We start from the raw sequence: 19706 nt of genomic DNA, 5'->3' as shown, positions 1-19706 counted from the left end.
AATTCGAAAATTAACCTAAAAAAGTGAACTTGCTAACCTTCTCCTGGTGAGATCTTTCAAGTCGATGACTTTTAATCAAACACAAAACTTGCATAACCGACAAAACAATGGTGTATTTCATAATTATATTATAGTATTTTATCGTTTTTATACCCTGAACAGCGTTTGCTTCAAAGTTTGTAACACACAGAAGGACAGGTTTGAGACCCTATAAAGTATATACTAAGTGATTGATGATCAGCCTAACGATATGTGTCGATTTAGCCATATCCGCCCGTATATTCGCAAATTAGTGCCTCAGTTCTTAAGATAAATTGCACGCATTCTTTTCTCCTCAAGAAGCTTTTCATTTGTCGGAAACGTCGTTATCGGACCACCATACCATAAAGCTACGTTATACAAACTGCTCGATCAAAACCAAGCGCTTGTATGACAAATTTTTGTAATTAACAAATTATCTTTTCGAAAATTGACTTAAATCATTTTCCAAGGCAATACTATAATTTACGAACATATTGTCCAAATCGGACTACCGGAGCATATATATATATATGTATATATCTTTCAAATTTGCTAGTCGCCGAAGATTTTTAAAAAAATCACCATCTCTAAGGAAAACCTCATTATGTAAATGAAAAGAACACACGATTATTAGTTTCCTTTAGATTATTATTTCTCTTCACAAAATGTTTATTTTATACTTATATTCACGTATTGTGTTTATCATATAAATGATACAATTATATACGCTTACAACGCACTTAATTAGCATGTGAATATGAGAGCTTTTTGATATTATATATTATAATATATCCCAACGCTTAAATAATAGCACTTAGTACAAGTAGATAACTAAATCGTAGTCAAATTTTAACAAACCACAAACTAAATCCTAAATACTTCTGTGCATAGTTTAAATCACCTTCACTTATTTTCAATGTACTCATTTAAAAACTCCAATATTTAAACTTACACGTATATGAATAGAACGGCGAGTACATTTACTCAAACTGCATGCGATTATTTAAATAACGTTATTTAAATATCAGTGACTATGCTTAAACGAATCACGTGCTATTGTGATTATATAATTTATTGTGAATAATCGTAGTAAAATAATTTTTTTTAACAAAATTCAATTCAAATTTAATTTTGACGCGCGTATCACTTTAGTTTTCGACCACAAGAACTGTACCTTTTCAAATAATACTTATAAAATATAATATAATATTATTCAATAATTTTGATATTGATTAAGCTTTCTTTTCTATACAGTGAAAAAGTATATATTAACATTTTTAAGTTACTCTACTGGTATCTACGAAAGTGTTATTATCAGAGTAAAAGGAAATAATAAAAATTTTCTTTGTAAATTCGCGCACTAGCAGTTGTATTTTTGTTATATATGTATATTTCTTTAGGATATATCGTGTAGAAGTAACGTTAAGCGTTCATGTAATAAACGGGCATATCGCGCACTTTGTTTTTGTTTTTTTTTAGTACCAAATTCAATATTTTTGTATTCCCAAATCTTTTCGCTACTAATTTCCGAATATGATTATAATATTGTGTGTATTGAATAGTTTTCGTATTTCCTTGAGATGTTATAAATTATTTTTCCAGTTTTTTTTATGAACTTTACTCTAGCAACTATATATCCTTTCTACTGCCTGTGACTGCCATTTAAATGGTTAATTATGCGTAAATTGCTTTAACACTACCATTGTTGAGTTAAATTAAAAATTTCTACATGAAACGCTGTCGTTTACTGCTATAATGGCAGATGTCCATTTTATCATCGATGGGACTGGCTGGACGTTTGCAGTGACGGGCGATTTCGTTGGCAACAAATGCAAATAGTTCGGGCCCACTAAAAGTGAGTAAGGAAATTATTATTAAAAAAAAGTAAATATTGCGTTGGTTTATGTAGCACTTACCGTGGCCGTAAGACAAGCGCTTCTTTGAATGTGTGCAAATCATTTGTTGGCTCATTAGTTGCACCACCGCCGGCTGCTTGATGATGATGATTCTGATGCTGAGCGTGATGGTGATGTGAGCTGTACATATGAGGCGGTGTATGGTGTGAAGCGTTTGTATTGAACACAGCACCGGTGTTTGAGTGATTGTGCGAATGTTCTGGCTTTGGTGAACTAAAGAAAAGAAATAAAAAAATACATTTATGTAGTGTAAAGGTTATGTTGAAAATGTTTGTTATTGTTATTCTGTGTGTAGGTGTTTGGTGTTTTAATTATATTTAGAGTTTTGTTAATTTCGCCACTTCAGTAGCGACTCACCGACGATTAGGATTTGTTAACGGCTTGCCAGCCAAATAGGCTAAAAGATCCTCGCGACGTATCATACGACGTTTTTTACTCCTGGCCCAATCGGCCAATTCACGTGTACGCCGCTGATAGCCGCACTGTACAGCTGAGTCACTGGTTCGCTTCACACCATCACATGCTTCTGTGTTTGGGTGCACATGAAAAATTAGAAAAATTCTTAAATTAGAAAGAGTTGCAACAAAACATGACGTGCAGATGAGTGTTTACCTTTGTATAGTGTGGTTACAGTGCCTGCAGCTGTTTGAAATGGAAGCCATAATGCGCCTGTATCAGGATACGTGTTTGAAGAACGTTCTACAATTTTATAAATCAATACATATTGATTATAAATATTATATTATTGATAATATGCTAGTGTACATTTGTTAAAATGGCTGTATACATATAAACATACATATATGACATAAAATAATTTTATTGGCTTCTATGAATGTCTTTTGCAATAATAGTATAAATAATTAATTAATATTAAAGCGCAATATTTCTTGACTTTAGAAAACATGGATTTTACCTGAATAATTAACCTCAACATATATACAAGTGCATACAAATAAACGTGTTTAGTGAACAAAGAAAACTGATGATATTCACCATTAATCACAATGCTCACAATGCTAGGGAACCTCACATATAAACTTCAATATACATAATTAAAAGTAGGTACGTAAGGTGGTAACGAAAATTGCACTTTGATGCCCTCTACCAAAATATCGACCTTAAGAGTTGTCCTGTCACGTCATTATAGCAACACTTCGTATATGCATACAAGTATATACATATGTATGTATGTATGTACACATTTACTACACATGAGAGATGTATGATGAAGGTAGTGAAAGCAGAATCGAAGGAAATCACGCATACCCAAACACACCGACTCTTGAAGCCAAAATTTCCAGATATGTACCTACAAGTGAACATTAAACATATGAAAACAACCCTATTAAGTACATTGAGGAATGGTGTTGAAGCGTTCGACGACCCTTCAAACAGCTGTTCTTGAAGAGATCGTAGTTTCCAATACAAATTATATGCACAAATATGTAGAATATACTAACACATTTATAAACAGATGAATCCATGTGATTCTTGCAGTTTGATATTTGATGAACTTACATAGGCAAGCATATAAATGGCGTGGTAGTTAATGATCTATTGAGGGAATAGAGATATCATACAAAAGTAGAAAAATAAAAACAAATGCAACAACTCGTCATTTTTCGAAAATTCTTTAGATTAAATAAAATTAATTAAAGCAACAATGCTTTACCACGTTCTTTGTGGGTTTCTTAACCAATCTTTACTTTTAACTTAAATTTATAAAAATACCTATACTAAAAAGTTTTTGATGGTTAATATATTTATGGTAATCACGATTTGTCTAATAAAACGCACATCATAAGAGATAATGTGAATATGATTGACAAGTATGGAAATGTTTAAGACTTAACCTTATATATGTAGATTTGAGAATCATACATTTTATAAACTTAGCTTGTCATATAACTTTAGCATTGCCAGCGGCTTCTTTGAACTCCACGTACATACATACCAATATGTAGGTTTTCTTCATACAATTTTAATATAGACATACATACATGCGTATATATAAGTATGCTTCTTATGAGTAATGTGAACTAGTAAGGATTAGTTGTTGAAATTTCTGCTCAATAACTATACTCCAAATGGTATATATCAATATCGTTTAATTAAATTATATCTAAGAACTAGCATGTTATGCAAAGGAGTAAGTGCTACAACCCACCTCTGTAAAGATGTGCCACTGCTGTTGCTGAATCCTGAAATGCACCCCATACATTACTTAAGGCGCTATCACGATTCCTTACGTAGTCGCGTTCGTGCTCGTCGTGTTGGGCGTTGATCTCCCGATGACATTGCTCTTCCAGCCAACTTTCTTCACTGCAATCTTGTTGCATTTTTTCAGCTCTATCTACACACTAAACGTTTAGGTTTTATTCCGTGTATTTCTGCCCTTTTTTTTGTTATCTTAAACACTAAATTTTAATATAGCGGCAGTAGGTATAAAAGTTGACAAATATACGTGTATATTATGCCTTTAGCACTGACGACTTTAGTTAGAAACTAAAATAAATTTAAAACAAACACACATTGAAAATTACACAATTTTGTTCATTTGCAATTTTCCACAAAGTTCCTCTTACACTGACTGCTCTTGTTGCTAGTGCTTGCTGCTGTTACCGTCTATTGTCAGTTTCGCTGCGCGTGAAATATAACTTGATGATGAATATATTCTACTGCCTGCGGTCGTCTTCTTCGTTTGCTGCTGCTAGTATTATTTGAATCAGCTTACTTCACACAACAGTCAAGCAAAACCGAACCATGTTTTCCGTTTTCTGCGATTGCTTATTCTGCTATATTCATATGTTTTTATTGCTATTTTATGCTTACACAGGGTGCTTCCTAACTGCTTCCCGTTACGGCTCAATAATATGCAATGTTCAAAAGTTCTATGTGTTTTATTTTGTTTTCATATATATATTCATCTCGTCATTTAATAATTTTGTGTCTTGTGAAATTATCTAAAAAGCAGCACAGAGGAGAAATATTCTAGCTGATTCACTACGCAACACATATGTAAAATACACAAAACACCAAAAAAATTTCTTTATTTTGCTCTCGTCTAACTCGTTGTTGTTGTAAGTTTTCTTTCCTCTTTGTGCTGCAAGTGATTTTGCTGTTAGGCGTCTACTGTTTTACTTCAGTTTTTCCTATTTTTTCTGTTAAAATATCAATGTTTCGCTTTTATCTCAAAGGAAGTTTTATGTATTATTTTCAACACAAAGGTAAATAACTTTTAAAAATCAATTCAATCTCCACTCACTATTTGATGCTTAATTGTCAAAATGCAACGAACGAGTAAAAATATAAATGGACGTAGTAAAATAGGAGAGAAGAGCTGCATGGTTGCTCCGAAGAGTGTCTCGTACTTGCATAAATTTACAAATTTCATTTTGTAAAAAATGTAAATGTCATTTAGGTTATATTGATTTAAAACTCGTTGAAGTTAAACTATTATTGGGTAACATTTAGATTAGCATCCCCGGATTTCGGGGATAAAATGGGTGTCACTGGAAAGGTGGCCGCGCTTCAAAAAAAATAACCATGGCAACCCTTTTCTTATTGTGCAAATGCAGAGAATTGTAACTAAAATAAAATAATTACAACAAATATTAAAAAAATGAATATACCGAAACGTTATAGTGAAGTGTTAGTAAGTGAAAAGTGCAAATATAAGTGAAAAAGTTACTCACAATACATTTATCAATGTAAAAGTTGTCAATTTTTCAACTTTAAATGCAAATATCTTTAAAACTATAAGTCAGCGGCAACTAAATGTATATATTTTCGTGATCTGGAGAACGCCACCTTTCCAGTGACACCCATTTTATCCCCGAAATCCGGGGATGCTAATCTAAATCCCAGCCCTATTATTTAATAATAGATTAGCAAAAAATATGCTAACCTAATTTTTGGACAAAATCAAATATCTTTTATGATGCATATGTATATTTTTATTTGGTAAATATCAAAATACTATAATTTGTTTATAAAATATATGAATTATCTAATCTCATCATCATCATCAGAATTGAGATTGATTAAAAGAACAACACAAAAAACTATATTATAGTTTTCAAACTAGCAACACTGTTTTTATTGCTTTATTCGTTCGTTAATATGCTTCCCTGTAACTTATTTCATTCGCTTTTGGTTTACTATTCAAAACGTTGGAAATAAATATAACAGAGAAGAGACAAAACATATACAAAAGCAACAATAATTCTCTGCAGCTAAATTTATTGCGACGGCAAAAGCTAATTTTTATATTTTGTTTATAAACTTTGTAAAAAATTGCATTAAAATTAATATTTAATAATTAGCCGTTAAATAAACAACGGTTTTTATTTTTGCATTTCATTTCATTTTTTAAGACTCAATAAGGGAATTACCCATTTTTGTTCTATAAATAGTCATTAATCTATAAAAAAAATTAATTGCTTTTGGTAATTAAAATTTTTTAATTAAACAAAAAAAGGGATTTCTTAAACTACGAAGATAGTTGCCCCCTGTGAGGTTTGAACTCACGACCCCTGGTTTACGAGACCAGTGCTCTACCACTGAGCTAAAGGGGCAGTTGTGTGGCGGTTGGCAAAATACACACATAATATCGTGCACAAACACAAACAACTATTTTCATTCAAATTGCGCACATGCTGCGACTGCCGTATTTTTTTACCTCTGCACACATTTCCACCCGAGAAATTGAGTAAATTTTTTTCATGTTTTTATCTAAATAGTATGTTTTAAATTTTCTCTAACAATTGAGTAAAGAAATGATATTTTTTATACAAACGTGTAAATTTTATAGTAACATACACACATATATGTACGTATTCACTTCATAATAAGTTCTATTAGCGACAACATTTAGTATCAAAAGGAAAAGAGTATGGGAATTTTATGAGCTCTTTTCATAACCTCTATCTTCTGAGTGAAGTTGAAGAAAATCATTAATATACTAATTAATTTTTTTTTTATATTTAAAAACATTTTTTGGTATTTTTATAAATTTATCATTTTTAGATGAATTGTGTTCAATGCAAAACCAGAAAAAAAGTTTACAATGCATTGTACCCGGCAAATAAATTATATCTTAAATTTTCTTAATCGCGATTAATTGAAATGTTAACATAATAAAATCCATATAAATATATAATATATAATAAAAATACTAATAAGATAAATCTCTTGATATCAATAATGTAAATATAACTACCAAATACCGAAAAGTTCAATGTTTTGCCTTTAAAATATTCAACTATCGAAATGCAACTCTGTTTGTGGATTGTTTTTTTCTCTGTTTGAAAATATAGCAACTCTGTAGTTTGTGGATTAAAAGTGATTTAAAGGTAAGAATAATAGAGACGTGCAGAAAACTATATAAAGCAAATTGTTTTTGTGTAGCAACTCATTCAGTAATTTTTCCAAAAAAATAAAACTAAAGCTTTAAGTAGCTGGATATTTAAGCTTTTGTAATGTCGTTATCAAGTATATTACCTTCACCTTCGAACCCTGTTTGGGACAGAGAAGATGAACGTCGCGTGGCTCAAAAGTCAAAAATTATCGGTGCACCTATGGGTGCATTGGTGTCAGCGAAAATTGCTGCGCCACCTTATGGTCAACGCAAAGATTGGATACCCCGCACCGAAGCAGATTTTGGAGATGGTGGAGCATTCCCTGAAATTCATGTGGCACAATATCCCTTGGGTAAGCTCAAATAGAAAATAGAAAAAAATCGACAAAACAAATGTTCAATTTACCATTTTTTTTTTAGGTATGGGTAGTCCATCCAATCTAAATAAAAAGTCAAACGCCTTGGCCGTGCGCTTAGATGAAAAGGGAAAAATCAAATACGATGCCATTGCACGTCAAGGTCATGGTAAAGATAAGATCGTGTATTCTTCCATATCGCAGTTACTTCCAGCAGAGGTCCTTGCCGAAGACGCTGACGAATTACAACGTCCAGATGCAGAAACCGTTGCTGATACGACAGAAGAAACGAGACGTGCTTTGGAAAAGCTGACAAATGCAAAAATCGCTGCTGCTATGCCCGTACGTCATGCGGAGAAAACAGCGCCAGCCCAATATATACGCTATACACCATCACAACAAGGCGATGCATTCAATTCTGGAGCGAAGCAAAGAGTTATACGTATGGTTGAGGCGCAACAAGACCCAATGGAGCCACCAAAGTTCCGAATTAATAAAAAAATACCTCGTGGGCCGCCTTCACCCCCAGCACCGGTGCTGCATTCTCCCTCGCGTAAGGTCACTGTCAAAGAACAGAAAGAGTGGAAAATACCACCATGTATTTCCAATTGGAAGAACGCAAAAGGATACACAATTCCATTGGATAAAAGATTGGCAGCTGATGGACGCGGCTTGCAACAAGTGCACATCAGTGAAAAATTCGCCAAAATGGCTGAAGCTTTGTACATAGCTGATCGTAAAGCTCGCGAGGCGGTAGAGGCGCGCGCCACACTTGAAAAGAAATTGGCGCAAAAAGAAAAGGAAAAGAAGGAGGACATGCTCAGAATGATGGCGCAACGTGCTCGAGAGGAGCGTGCTGGCCTTCGTCAGCCCGAAGACCAAGCGACTATGAATCCGGAAACACGCGAACGTAACGAATTAAGAGCGGAACGTCATCGTGAGCGTCAACGAGATAGAAATTTGGCACGTGCTGCACCAGAAAAACGTTCAAAACTACAGCGTGAACGTGAACGTGATATTTCCGAGCAAATCGCTCTGGGCATGCCCGCAAAATCAGCTGGTAACGGCGAAACCATGTTTGATCAACGTCTATTCAACACAACAAAGGGTATGGACTCCGGTTATGGAGATGACGAGGCATATAATGTATATGACAAACCTTGGCGCGATTCTAATTCGTTGGCCTCTCACCTGTATCGCCCAAGCAAACAACTCGATAATGATGCGTATGGCGCGGACTTAGATCGTATTGTAAATACGCAGCGTTTCGTGCCTGATAAGGAGTTTTCGGGCACTTCACGTGGAGCTGGTGGTGCCGCTCAACGTTCTGGACCAGTACAATTTGAAAAGGAGGAGGATCCGTTCGGTTTGGATCAGTTCTTAAACATGGCCAAAAAAGCACCAAAACGTTCTGAAGACAAGGGTGATCGTGGTAACTCGGACAAAAAACGTAGAAAAGACTAAGAAGTTTAATACTTTTTGATTAGGCATCTTTAATAGTTAAATAAGTTTAACGTCAAATATTTCGGTTTATTTGACATTTGAGCAACACTAAGACGTGATTTGTGACATTTTGAAGTAACTTGACACAAATTTGCCAATACCTATGGCATTAGTCATGTAAATACTTAGAGAAAACTGAATGAAAAACAAAGTTGTAAAATTTTTTTCTAATTTGTGCCGTTAGCGCATGAATTCATATTAAACTAAAATTATGTAAACTGTAATTAAAGAAAATAATAAATGAATTTAAAAACATTTCATTGAAATCATTTTTGTTTCGAAATATTGATAGCTACAACGACAGTCGGGATCTACTTAACCGCAAAGTGCCTGAAATATTATCGGGAAAGTATTGTCAATTCTGCAGTGAACCGTCAGAATGGTTTTGAAAATGCTTTCTGATACTGCAACATTCTAAAAATTTAATAGTTCTTGCACAGCAGAACGACAACATACTTTGTCATTGACAAACTTCAGGCAACATTTCTATAAAATTTTTTTTTTTTTATCGATATTAAATATTTCAATTACCGATAAGTCACATACATTGTTTATCGAGTGTTTCATCCTTATGTTCATTGTGAATGCTCATTTTGTAAAGATGAAGAGTCGTCCACAAATTTAGTATTTTTGTTTTGATGAGTTAATTGCTAAAGTTTAGATATAATTTTACTTGTGAAATGGCTACCGCGATGAAACGACCACATTCTACAACCGAAACTATTGAAGTTTCGCAAAAACCTTCGAAAAAGATACGAATTCAAACCACTATTAAAAATAATGCGGGCAGCAAGCTACTGCAAGTACTTGTTTCATTGGATGGAGTACCGGCCGGACATGGTCCGCAGGGCAGCAAGGAATTGTTGGAAGTGTTAGTTAAAATAGCAGATGAGCTCGTATTAGATGATGCACAAATTGGTGAAACACAAGACGTCATACATCGGCTGATGGAAATATACCGACAGGAACGTGATGGTGACACCACAGTTCGCGTTAAAATTCTTGGCTTGCTTGCCGATTTCTCTGAAGTACGTGTGCCGGAAGTGATTAATGCGCTGGTTGATGGTATTATTGGAGTCTTGAAACAAGAACGTTCTCAAAAAGTTATTGCGCAGGGCTTGTACAGTTTACATAAAATTGGCACAAAAAATGTAAAATTATTACCATCAACTCATGTTACTAAAATTGCACACTTCGCGCAGCAACAGCTCACTTCCGATTCACATCATACACATAAATATGCCTTGATGGTGTTATCCGCATTTGTTACACTAAATGATGCCCGGAAAGGTGTAATGGAGCTAATAGGCCATTATGCTGATTCTCAAGATTCAGGTGTACGTGCCCAAGCGCTACGATCCATATTGTGTCTCGGAGAACGTGGTGCTACTCTGTCGCCAACTTTATATCAACGCGCCGTTGAAGCGATGAAGGATGATTATGAGTGTGTACGAAAGGAAGCGCTTCAATTGGTTTTTCAACTTGGCATAAGTCATCCGGACCATATTATAACTGCTGGAGAAGACGATGAAGAAATGCGTTTAATTGACGCTGCTTTTGGAAAAGTTTGTGGCGCACTATGCGATCTTTCCATACAGATACGTACGCAAGTATGTGTGCAGTAAATTGGATGTGTTTGATCGAGAAAAGTATTTATAAATATTTTTAAATCTATTTACAGGCTGCTGAACACTTGGGGCTTATGACACAAGTCACTTCGGAGTTTCTGCATCAAACACTTGACAAGAAGCTAATGAGTAACTTGCGACGCAAGAAAACTGCGCACGAGCGTGGTGCACAACTGGTGGCAAGTGGCGAATGGTCGACTGGCAAACGCTGGGCCGATGATGCGCCGCAGGAGCGTCTGGATTCTAAATCGATATCGTTGGTTGCAAGTGGCGCTTGTGGTGCGTTAGTGCACGGCTTGGAGGATGAATTCCTCGAAGTACGTACAGCCGCTGTAGACTCTATGTGTAAATTGGCGTTGAGTAATCCTGAATTCGCCGTGACATCTCTGGATTTTCTCGTTGACATGTTCAATGATGAAATCGAAGATGTACGCTTGAAAGCAATTTATAGCTTGACAGCGATTGCACGTCATATCGTCCTGCGCGAGGACCAACTAGAAACCATGCTTAGCTCGTTGGAAGACTACTCGGTTGACGTACGTGAGGGGCTACACTTGATGTTGGGTGCATGCCGCGTCTCGACACAGGTAAGCGTATATTCATATTCATATTTTGCATACATTTTAATATCAAATAATTTTCTCCCTTTCAGGCCTGCCTGCTCATGGTTGTGCAGAAATTACTGGATGTGCTCTCCAAGTACCCACAAGATAAAAACTCCACCTTCGGTTGTATGCGCAAAATCGGTCAAAAGCATCCCAATCTCTGCATGGCCGTCACATCCCATCTTCTGCAGGATCACCCGTTTTTCGACAGCGCCGAACGTGATGTCGAAGATCCCGCATATCTATGCATACTCATTTTACTTTTTAACGCCGCCGAACATCTGGTACCATTGATTAGTTTATTCCCAGACGTCACGCTTAAGCATTACGCCTACCTGCGTGATGCCATGCCGCAGATCGTCCCCCAATTACCGATTGAAGGCGCCTCCACCACCAAGCCTATAAATCCGCTTAAAGGCGCCGAGAGCTCTCGCGAATATTTGAATACCATACTCCAGCATATACACGAAACTTTCAGCATAGTTCGCGAAAGAGTGCCGCTGCTGAAGACGGCTCAGAGTAACTTGCAACGTTTAGGAGAAATCGACCCGGAAATGTATGGTACCGCAAACTTCTTGGAAACCTTTCTGGCCGCCCAAATACAATTGGATCAGTTGCAAAGTTGCACAACTACTCAACGCAGTCGCGCTCCCCTAAAGGAGTCACTGGCGCAACTCATACGCAATTGCCTCAAATTGCAGCACATCTTCTCGGGACTCACCTACGGTGATATGTTGCTTGTCAAGCAAATTTGCTTGCGTGCTAGTGCGCTCCATCTGGTGCTAATTGTGCGCGATCGCTCACAAAGTGCACTCGGTCCATGTCAGATGCTTTTGCAAACAGCTGCAGATATTAGCAATTTCCTCGATGAGAAGGAAGCGTTTCAACCGGATTCGTTTACCACGTCGCTGCTCTCGCTGTTGGGCAATATACCCGATCCAAAGCCGGGTCGGGTATTTCGTGAAATATTGCCGTTAGTGGAGAACGCTTCGCCCGTGCGCATGCCGCCGGCCAACATTAATATACGCATGTGTGTGGCACGCATTGTGGAACCTTGTGCGCAAATGGCGCAGGACAATGTCATTAAAGTGACAGCTGGTTTGATAGCTGCCTTGCCATTTGTGGCAGAGTTCGATAACCTGCAGGAAACACAGAAACAAGAGATGCGCATCAAGATTAAGTATCCCGACCAGCATGTGCACACAGTGGTGCCAAAGCTGGCGGACTTCAAGAAGATCATGACCGAGCAGGGTGAGCACGAGACCAGCATGCGCTTGCGCACTACGATTTTGCTGTCGCACAGCGTCTGGACGGAGGCTTCGTCGGTGGACATTACACTGTGTCTGTCCGTGCGGCCGGGCACTGAATTGGAGCTGTGCAAGCCAGCGAAGATACTCTTCGCACCGAAACCGGTACGTCGTGGTATTTAGTTTGACAATGGAGCAGTATTAAGTGTGTGTGCGAATGTTTGATGCGCTGGAGTTACATACCAATTTGTGTAATATTACTGTTATAGTTAAGGACGAAATGTAAAATGTGAAAAAGTTGAACATTTATTTTCTTACATAATAAAAACACTATATAAACAACAATTATCGGGTATTGTGCACATAAATTACAAGCTTTGCTTTAAGTTAGTATGTATGTATGTATATAATTAAAAAAAAAATCGGATAAAAAATGCATTAATTTCGTCTCTCTAACTAAGTTTTGAGGGTTACTCATGCTTGCAGCTTCCCCGAAAGCGCTAGGTGAACGAATAAGTTCGGCTCATAACTCCCTTCGCATTCGCTCGATTGGCTTACGTCCATGTATGCGAAAGCGTTTCGTACGCAAAGCCTTCTCGGGACTCGGTGACACAGGGTCGCGAAATTGTCGTTGATAGTCGACGCTTGTTATCGATTTCGCGTCTGTCGTATAAGACCGCTTTCGTTTTTGGTTGCGTCCTTGTTCATCTTCATCAATTAGAGACTGTGTGCGCATAAGAGAACCTGGAAGATGGAAGTGGAAAAGTTTTTACATAAAATGGGCAATTAAATAAACTAAAACAAGAAACAATGGTAACTTCGTTAACAATTAAAAAAATACGAAAACTTGATTTTGATCGGATGTTGTAGCGACAGAAAAGATTCCTGAAGTCTTTTTGGGGCTTGGTACCGAGTTGATAGTCCCTGGCCGGGTAAAAATCTGGGTTCGTTCCAGTTACTTAGACGACTGTCGTGGGATCGGATTTGATCGGTCAGTTTGTTCGAACTGCACCTTATACTCGGAGATTTTAGCGTTGCCTTAAATAATAATTCGAGCTTGAACTTGATTTTGACAAATGAGCAGCTGCAGACGGACATGACGAAATCGATTCAACTCGTCACATTGATCATTTATATACATATATGTACCCATATAGGGTCTCCTATGTTTCCCACTGGGGGTTACAAACTGGTTATAAACTTTTCTGAGTATAAGGATGTGAAATGAGCTTGCGTTGTTGTTGTTGTAGCTGCAGAAAATATTCCTTTAGTATATTCGAAGCATGGTACCGAGTTGACAGTCCTTGACCGGATAAAATTCCGGGACCGTTCCGGTTACTTAGACTCGACTGCCGTATGAACGGCAATGATTGTGCCTAATGAGACTTCGTCAGCGTTTTCGTTGATTGCCATTCCCTGTCAAAAACATACATACATATTTGACATATCCGGCAACCTGATAACTTCAAGATTATATCAGGAACTCTGCGGAGTTGACATTAAACTGGGTCCACTCCGGATATGTGGAATTAGAATTTCTGATATCATGGTTAGTGGGTTAGTTCCTTTATTAATCCAATTTATACAACAGCCAGTGCTGTGATGCCAAAATTGACCCGGATTTTATCCGCGGAAGTGCTCTTTTTTCGACCAAAACCGCTACAACAACAACAGTTTCTTTGAAGGAGGAGAAAAGGTCTAGGTTCCCAAAGCCACTTCAGAGGATGGCCGACTGTATTACCAAATATAATATCTAAACAATTCTAAAGAGTTTCTTTAATAGTATAATCGGGTATTACCTGCTATCGAAGCGCAACGTTTGATTATCGAATTGGAGTTAACATCTGTGCGTGACGGCGTTTCAATTTTCTCAGGTGTAGCTCCTTTGCCTGTGGAATTCAAGCGCATCACGGAGCCCAGTAGGGCGCTGAAAGACCATGATCGCCCCAAAGCAGCTGAAGTATTTTGGCTAGTTTGGTGTTTATTCATAACACTGTGTTCTTTTGCATCATTTTCATTTTCATTATCTGTAATATTTTCGGAATGATCAAATGCAGCACTTCTACCGTGTTTGCTAAGAGTAGGCGGACGCCTGGAGGCAGGTTTCCTAAAGTCATTTGAGTTGTGCGGCTTTTCTTGGATTAGCGGCATTTTACTCCTGCGTACTGGCGTGGCGGTCGGCGTAAAGAATGCTTCAGTTGTGGAAGAGTCACAGCTACGTGGGGTTTCGGTGACTTTCATAAGAGCTTTTGAACCTGCATTAGCTGTGCTGTTATTGGCGCGCTGCGGCGAGGCATAAACATTTGCGCTTTGCGACGGCATAGTTGGTTTCATTGGTGTAGCTGAATTTGTCTTGTCTTCAGGATTCTTAATTTGGTCCGGAATTTCTAATTCGTCCTCTTCTTCGCAAGGTGAGTCGAATCGTATAAACTTCTTATTGATAAGTGCGCCTGGAATGCGCGTAATGGGCGTGATTGGCGGTAAATTATAGCTAACCACCTGCGCCACATTTTCCATGGTCGGTATAATTTGCTCCTTTGCATTAGCAAGCTTGTCGGTGACGGCATAATAACCCTGTTGGATCTCACTCAGCGCAGTGGTGGCCGTGATGATCTCAATACTCTCGCATGATTTGTACACCGAACTGCCATTGGAGCTCGATAAGCCACTGCAGTTGTCCCTGGCCGAGCTTGCTGACGTTGCTAATTTGTCCGCGGTCTTGAAAGCTACAGAACCACCCGTACTGCTCATACTACTTGCCGCAGATTCTAGACCGGCCAAGTGCTTTGTGCGCGTTATCACAATAGATTCGGTAGTAGTGAGCTTTTGTGACGAACGGAACACTTCGTGGCGCATATTTTGTGAAACAGAAGATTTCCGCTCCGCTGAAGCACTGTTACCTTGCAGTTGACTCATTTGAATTTCGGTATGCGTGCGTCGAACTACCGGTGACAAACGCAGATCAAGTGGCGAGCCCGCCGAACTGCTGCTTATATCAGTTGCGTGAGAATCAAACATATTCTTACGCAATGGTGGCAAATCGGCGCCACTAATACGCGCCGATGGCAATCCACCATGTTCGGCGAAAGCCTTCTGTATACTCTTCGACATCACCTGCCGCAGTGGAGTCACCGCGCTCATTTTGCCACGCGGAACCTTCAGATAGCGGTTGATGTTTTCTAAATGCTGTTTGGTTGGTGATTGAGCGACTGGATTAGAGGTTACCACGGCGCCTGCAGCGATTGCGGGACTGTGATTGTCCGTTTCACCGCCGCTATGATAAATACTGGACACCTGGGCACCAGAGGCATTAAATGTGCGCTCGGTGTGCTTTGTGCACAGCAATTCTGCGTGCACTGGCGTCGATGTGGTGCGCACTATCTGGCCCTTCGGTTTGATAATGGCATCCAAACTGCGGCGCAGTGAACTGTTGCTAATCGACGAAATATTTCGCAATGAGGAAACACTGTCACACACAAGCTCCTCATGTGTCAGCTTGCTTTTGGCTTTCCAACGCAGGTTGATTAGTGACATTGGCGTCTCGTGGAACTCATCGGATTGGCGGCGCTGCGGTGACGTTTGCGTCGAAATCGTAACTCTGGCAAACTCCTTCTGCAAGGTGACGGTGTCACAGGTATGATCAAGTTGATTGCAACAACCCTTGTCAGGACAACAACATGTCGGAGCGGCGATCTGCGTGCACTTTGAGAAGTTTTGCAAGTCGTCCAAACGATTATAGACCTTTGAAGTAAATGTGCGTTTGAGTTATGAATTTCAGACGAGGGTTTTTTTACGCAGTTACCTTGGCACATTTACGGCAGCGCAGCGGCAGATGATTTTGCTCGACATGCGCCAACATCTCGGCGTACATTTCACGTTGTAGCGGCATTGGCTTTCGTTCACACAGCGGACAGAAGAGATAAATATGGCTAGTCTCGCCTTTCTTCGATTGATCTTCCAGCTTGGCTGATTTCACATCTTCATTCGATTGATTGGAGATTTTGGGCTTTTGTACAACGATCGCATGTGTTTTTATCTCGTGCTTGTAACGGCACTCGGCGCAACAAAAGACTTTCTTGCATACTCCACAAATAACCTTGAAAATGCAGTTTTTTTAGTATCTTACTATAAAGAAAAGGAAACATGGTTCTAACTTACATCTTTGGGTATTTTCATAGTTTTTTTTTTAATTTAAAGGAAAAAAATTAATTATTCTTAAATCTACTCGGCTTAACAATCATCAATAAAACGACTGTATTATTCCCTTCCAAATAAACATGCAAGTATGCACACTGGCATTACGCGAACTTCATTAAAATTGCATTCGCCCGCTGAATTAACGGTACTTAAGCATTTAACTCAACTTTGTTGTAGTTATATTAACACATTCGGTCCAAAAACTGCTTGCCACCCATCCAAAATTCTGGAAAATATTTCAAGAAAGTTTGCATAACCTCTGGGTCTCCTGTAAACTGTCATCGTTAGTTTTTTCTATTCAACTAACGACTACGATACTGATGCTGAAATCTTCGATATCATGGCCACTGGCTTAAAAACTCTCAAACTCATATTTCCTTGTACATACTGGAAAAGTAGGAGAGCATAGAGTGTTGGCTTCACAAAATAAGATCCTTTCCTTGAAGTCTCGTTCAACTTAAACTAACCTTTCTTGTAGCAATCTAACCTTTATATATTCTTTTGAAAATCATAAAGGAAGGCGCCTCAATGAGGTCGATAGCAGTCAGTTTTTGTTCCAGCGGTTATCTGTTGTTGTTGTAGCGGGTACCTAATCCCCATTGGGATGGTCATTGAGGTCATCCAACGGTAGGCCCAGGAAGCATGCTGTTTCGACGAGGTCGGGCTACAGGGAAATAGGATGTGTGGGGTTAGCAGGGCATGCAAAGAGATGGCTAATGTCATATGTATGAAAATTTAGAGTCGATTCTGGATAAGTAGGAGTTCAATTTGCTACAGTATCCAGAACGAAGCTGCGCAAGGGTTATCTAGAACCCTGCGGTTACTATACTAATATTTTCTTGACTGCATGTTTAGTATATGACTTAATAGAAGGCCGCAGAAACTGCTTTGTGAAAAGTTTACAATGATTCTTAGCGGACATCATGCGGCCTCACAGATGCATCTTGTTCTTGTTATGTTGTTATATGAAATTGTTTACTGCGCAAGGTCGATCAAGAGATCTAGCAAGAGCTTTGCTCTTAGTAAGGGTAGCCTATACCTATTGAAGCAGGTCAATGCCCTATCGACGTACATGCTGAAAGGTTGAGAATCTTACTGGATGCCAGCGGCAGTGTATGTTTGGAAGACTACGAGGTAGAAACATCTAAACACTTCCCTCTTGATTCTCCGGCGTTTGCGAGGTCAAGCCTTAAACACTTGGGAGCTAACACTTATGAATATTCCACTGAACTAGGGAGAGACAGATTAACCGCATTAGAAAATTGGGCGCTTTGCTGACTTACAAGACCTACTAACTTAAACTGTATGCGATTGCTAACAATACTGCCTTTGTTTCGGTTTTTCCTGTCTCAATCTCATTTCAACATACAAGTATATAAATCTCGCTTAACTGATGCACATCACTTTATAAAGCCTCTCGATTTCTTGTCGGGATCGGTATCGTTTTTTATGTGCATCGTCCCCCTGCAGGTAATAATACTGGATTTTATAAGGACTTCAGAAGTGAACTCAACTGCAGCTAACTTGGTATCGGACATGTAAAGTGACTAACATAACCGCGAATGAAAACTGAAATACTTTCGAATGGAAACAAGCTCACATATTGTTGATTGGGTATTGGATACATAATAATACACCGACACATACTCGGATAAGAACTCCAACTTTTAGGCAGGAGGAGCAATAGAATATGTGGCCTTCTACGCGGTTCGGTGAAGAGCTCATCGCCGTGACCAACCAACGTATCCATAACCGTACCCATGACAGTTGGGTCAACGAAACCGGAACGGAACATTTTTATCCGGTCGAGGACTGGACTCAACGAATTCTGCCGATACAACAATAACAGCAACGTATCCGTAGCATTGAGGCTATCTACTGGGTCTGACCTTGACTCGCTCGCTAAATAATTTTTGTTTACATTAAACAGATTTACTGTTCGTTACTGTTGCATTGAGCAATCAAATCTTCGAAGTCATTCAATTCATCAAAAGAAATAAAAATATGTAAACAAAGAAAAAACCTTGTAGAACTATAAAAAAGATTTATAGATTTCATAGCTTAAATTTGTTTTACATAAGACGTTCTTTAATAAGAGCATAGAAGACTATGCGCAGCATCTGGTTCGCCTTTAAATTATCTGAAGGCTGTTTGGGCTGCCTCTGCATGGGCATACAAATCGAGGGATTTCTAAATGTGGCTGTGTCACAGGATCTATATTTGTACATCACCGTGTTCTCGGTGTTCACATGCACGAGCTTCTTTGGTTGTCTGAATATTTGCATGGAAAACGATCCGGTATTGCTGCGCGAAATAATTTGGAGCAGTTTTGCTAGCCTTGGTTACATAATTACCGGTATCACCACAATGTATCATGCCGAAAAGGATTTATATTTAATGTATCTATCGGATTTGGAAATTATTGAAGATGAAATGGGACATCAATTTTTCGGCTACTCAAAGACGCAGGCCATATTGGCCATAGTCACTTCAGTTGTGTACTTATTGCATGCCGTTCTTGCGGGCGATATGCTCATCTCAGAGACAGCAGTCGCGAAAGCAGAGGGTGAGGAGAAAAAAAAATTGCTTCTATATCTTGGCGGTATGAAAATTCACCATCGTTTGCTCAAGCTAAAATGGTTTCGTCGCTTTGATGGCAGAATGCGTCCGACAGACTAGAATGAAGCCGCTTGTTTACAAAGCAATACAAAGGCAGTAGCGACTCGAATTAGTAATAATTTTGTAAAAACACACATTAGGGTGCTAACTATATGCGGAATGCCAATTTTTATCAACTTTTCTAAACATTAACCCGGTCAACAAATTCTTCTTAAGTAGACGCACTAATAATACGCTGTCTGAAATTTTCTT

The 19706-nt window shown here is 38.5% G+C and overlaps 5 protein-coding genes and 1 non-coding gene across 6 annotated transcripts; 3 read left to right on the top strand and 3 right to left on the bottom strand.

Annotated features, from left to right (window-relative positions):
* Positions 1–648: 648 nt before the first annotated feature.
* LOC126759099 (telomere attrition and p53 response 1 protein) lies at positions 649–5195 on the bottom strand. Its single transcript, XM_050473709.1, has 5 exons — positions 4108–5195; positions 2550–2636; positions 2295–2463; positions 1938–2150; positions 649–1870 (listed from the first exon to the last, which is right to left on the bottom strand). The coding sequence occupies exons 1-5, from the start codon at positions 4277–4279 to the stop codon at positions 1747–1749; spliced, it is 765 nt and encodes a 254-aa protein (XP_050329666.1). The 5' UTR covers positions 4280–5195; the 3' UTR covers positions 649–1746.
* Positions 5196–6445: 1250 nt separating this feature from the next.
* Positions 6446–6517, bottom strand: Trnat-cgu (transfer RNA threonine (anticodon CGU)). The gene has a single exon. It is a non-coding gene; the product is annotated as a tRNA-Thr (tRNA).
* Positions 6518–7282: 765 nt separating this feature from the next.
* Positions 7283–9413, top strand: LOC126759067 (puff-specific protein Bx42). The gene is made up of 2 exons (XM_050473661.1): positions 7283–7652; positions 7720–9413. Exons 1-2 carry the CDS (start codon positions 7421–7423, stop codon positions 9117–9119), a joined length of 1632 nt encoding a protein of 543 aa, XP_050329618.1. The 5' UTR covers positions 7283–7420; the 3' UTR covers positions 9120–9413.
* A 336-nt stretch (positions 9414–9749) lies between these two features.
* Positions 9750–12983, top strand: LOC126759051 (integrator complex subunit 4). The gene is made up of 3 exons (XM_050473627.1): positions 9750–10768; positions 10840–11373; positions 11439–12983. The coding sequence occupies exons 1-3, from the start codon at positions 9839–9841 to the stop codon at positions 12819–12821; spliced, it is 2847 nt and encodes a 948-aa protein (XP_050329584.1). The 5' UTR covers positions 9750–9838; the 3' UTR covers positions 12822–12983.
* Positions 12922–16935, bottom strand: LOC126759055 (mitosis initiation protein fs(1)Ya). Its single transcript, XM_050473636.1, has 4 exons — positions 16797–16935; positions 16441–16734; positions 14438–16379; positions 12922–13382 (listed from the first exon to the last, which is right to left on the bottom strand). The coding sequence occupies exons 1-4, from the start codon at positions 16812–16814 to the stop codon at positions 13162–13164; spliced, it is 2475 nt and encodes an 824-aa protein (XP_050329593.1). The 5' UTR covers positions 16815–16935; the 3' UTR covers positions 12922–13161.
* Positions 16936–18944: 2009 nt separating this feature from the next.
* LOC126759104 (uncharacterized) lies at positions 18945–19706 on the top strand. The gene has a single exon (XM_050473720.1). It carries the CDS (start codon positions 18945–18947, stop codon positions 19512–19514), a length of 570 nt encoding a protein of 189 aa, XP_050329677.1. The 3' UTR covers positions 19515–19706.

Source organism: Bactrocera neohumeralis, chromosome 5 (assembly GCF_024586455.1).
Source record: "Bactrocera neohumeralis isolate Rockhampton chromosome 5, APGP_CSIRO_Bneo_wtdbg2-racon-allhic-juicebox.fasta_v2, whole genome shotgun sequence".
Taxonomy (NCBI): domain Eukaryota; kingdom Metazoa; phylum Arthropoda; class Insecta; order Diptera; family Tephritidae; genus Bactrocera; species Bactrocera neohumeralis.
Note: the sequence above shows the minus strand (reverse complement) of the source record. Positions and strands in the feature narration are given on the sequence as shown.

Coding starts and splice junctions, on each gene's coding strand:
- LOC126759051 (XM_050473627.1), top strand. CDS start 9,839: ATGGCTACCGCGATGAAACGACCACATTCTACAACCGAAACTATTGAA. Junction 10,769..10,839: donor CCATACAGATACGTACGCAA/GTATGTGTGCAG, acceptor ATCTATTTACAG/GCTGCTGAACACTTGGGGCT. Junction 11,374..11,438: donor CATGCCGCGTCTCGACACAG/GTAAGCGTATAT, acceptor TCTCCCTTTCAG/GCCTGCCTGCTCATGGTTGT.
- LOC126759055 (XM_050473636.1), bottom strand. Junction 16,380..16,440: donor GCTGCCGTAAATGTGCCAAG/GTAACTGCGTAA, acceptor TTTACTTCAAAG/GTCTATAATCGTTTGGACGA. Junction 13,383..14,437: donor ACGTTGCGCTTCGATAGCAG/GTAATACCCGAT, acceptor TCCATCTTCCAG/GTTCTCTTATGCGCACACAG.
- LOC126759104 (XM_050473720.1), top strand. CDS start 18,945: ATGCGCAGCATCTGGTTCGCCTTTAAATTATCTGAAGGCTGTTTGGGC.
- LOC126759099 (XM_050473709.1), bottom strand. CDS start 4,279: ATGCAACAAGATTGCAGTGAAGAAAGTTGGCTGGAAGAGCAATGTCAT. Junction 2,637..4,107: donor AGTGGCACATCTTTACAGAG/GTGGGTTGTAGC, acceptor ATAAAATTGTAG/AACGTTCTTCAAACACGTAT. Junction 1,871..1,937: donor GCGCTTGTCTTACGGCCACG/GTAAGTGCTACA, acceptor ACTCACTTTTAG/TGGGCCCGAACTATTTGCAT.
- LOC126759067 (XM_050473661.1), top strand. CDS start 7,421: ATGTCGTTATCAAGTATATTACCTTCACCTTCGAACCCTGTTTGGGAC. Junction 7,653..7,719: donor TGTGGCACAATATCCCTTGG/GTAAGCTCAAAT, acceptor TTTTTTTTTTAG/GTATGGGTAGTCCATCCAAT.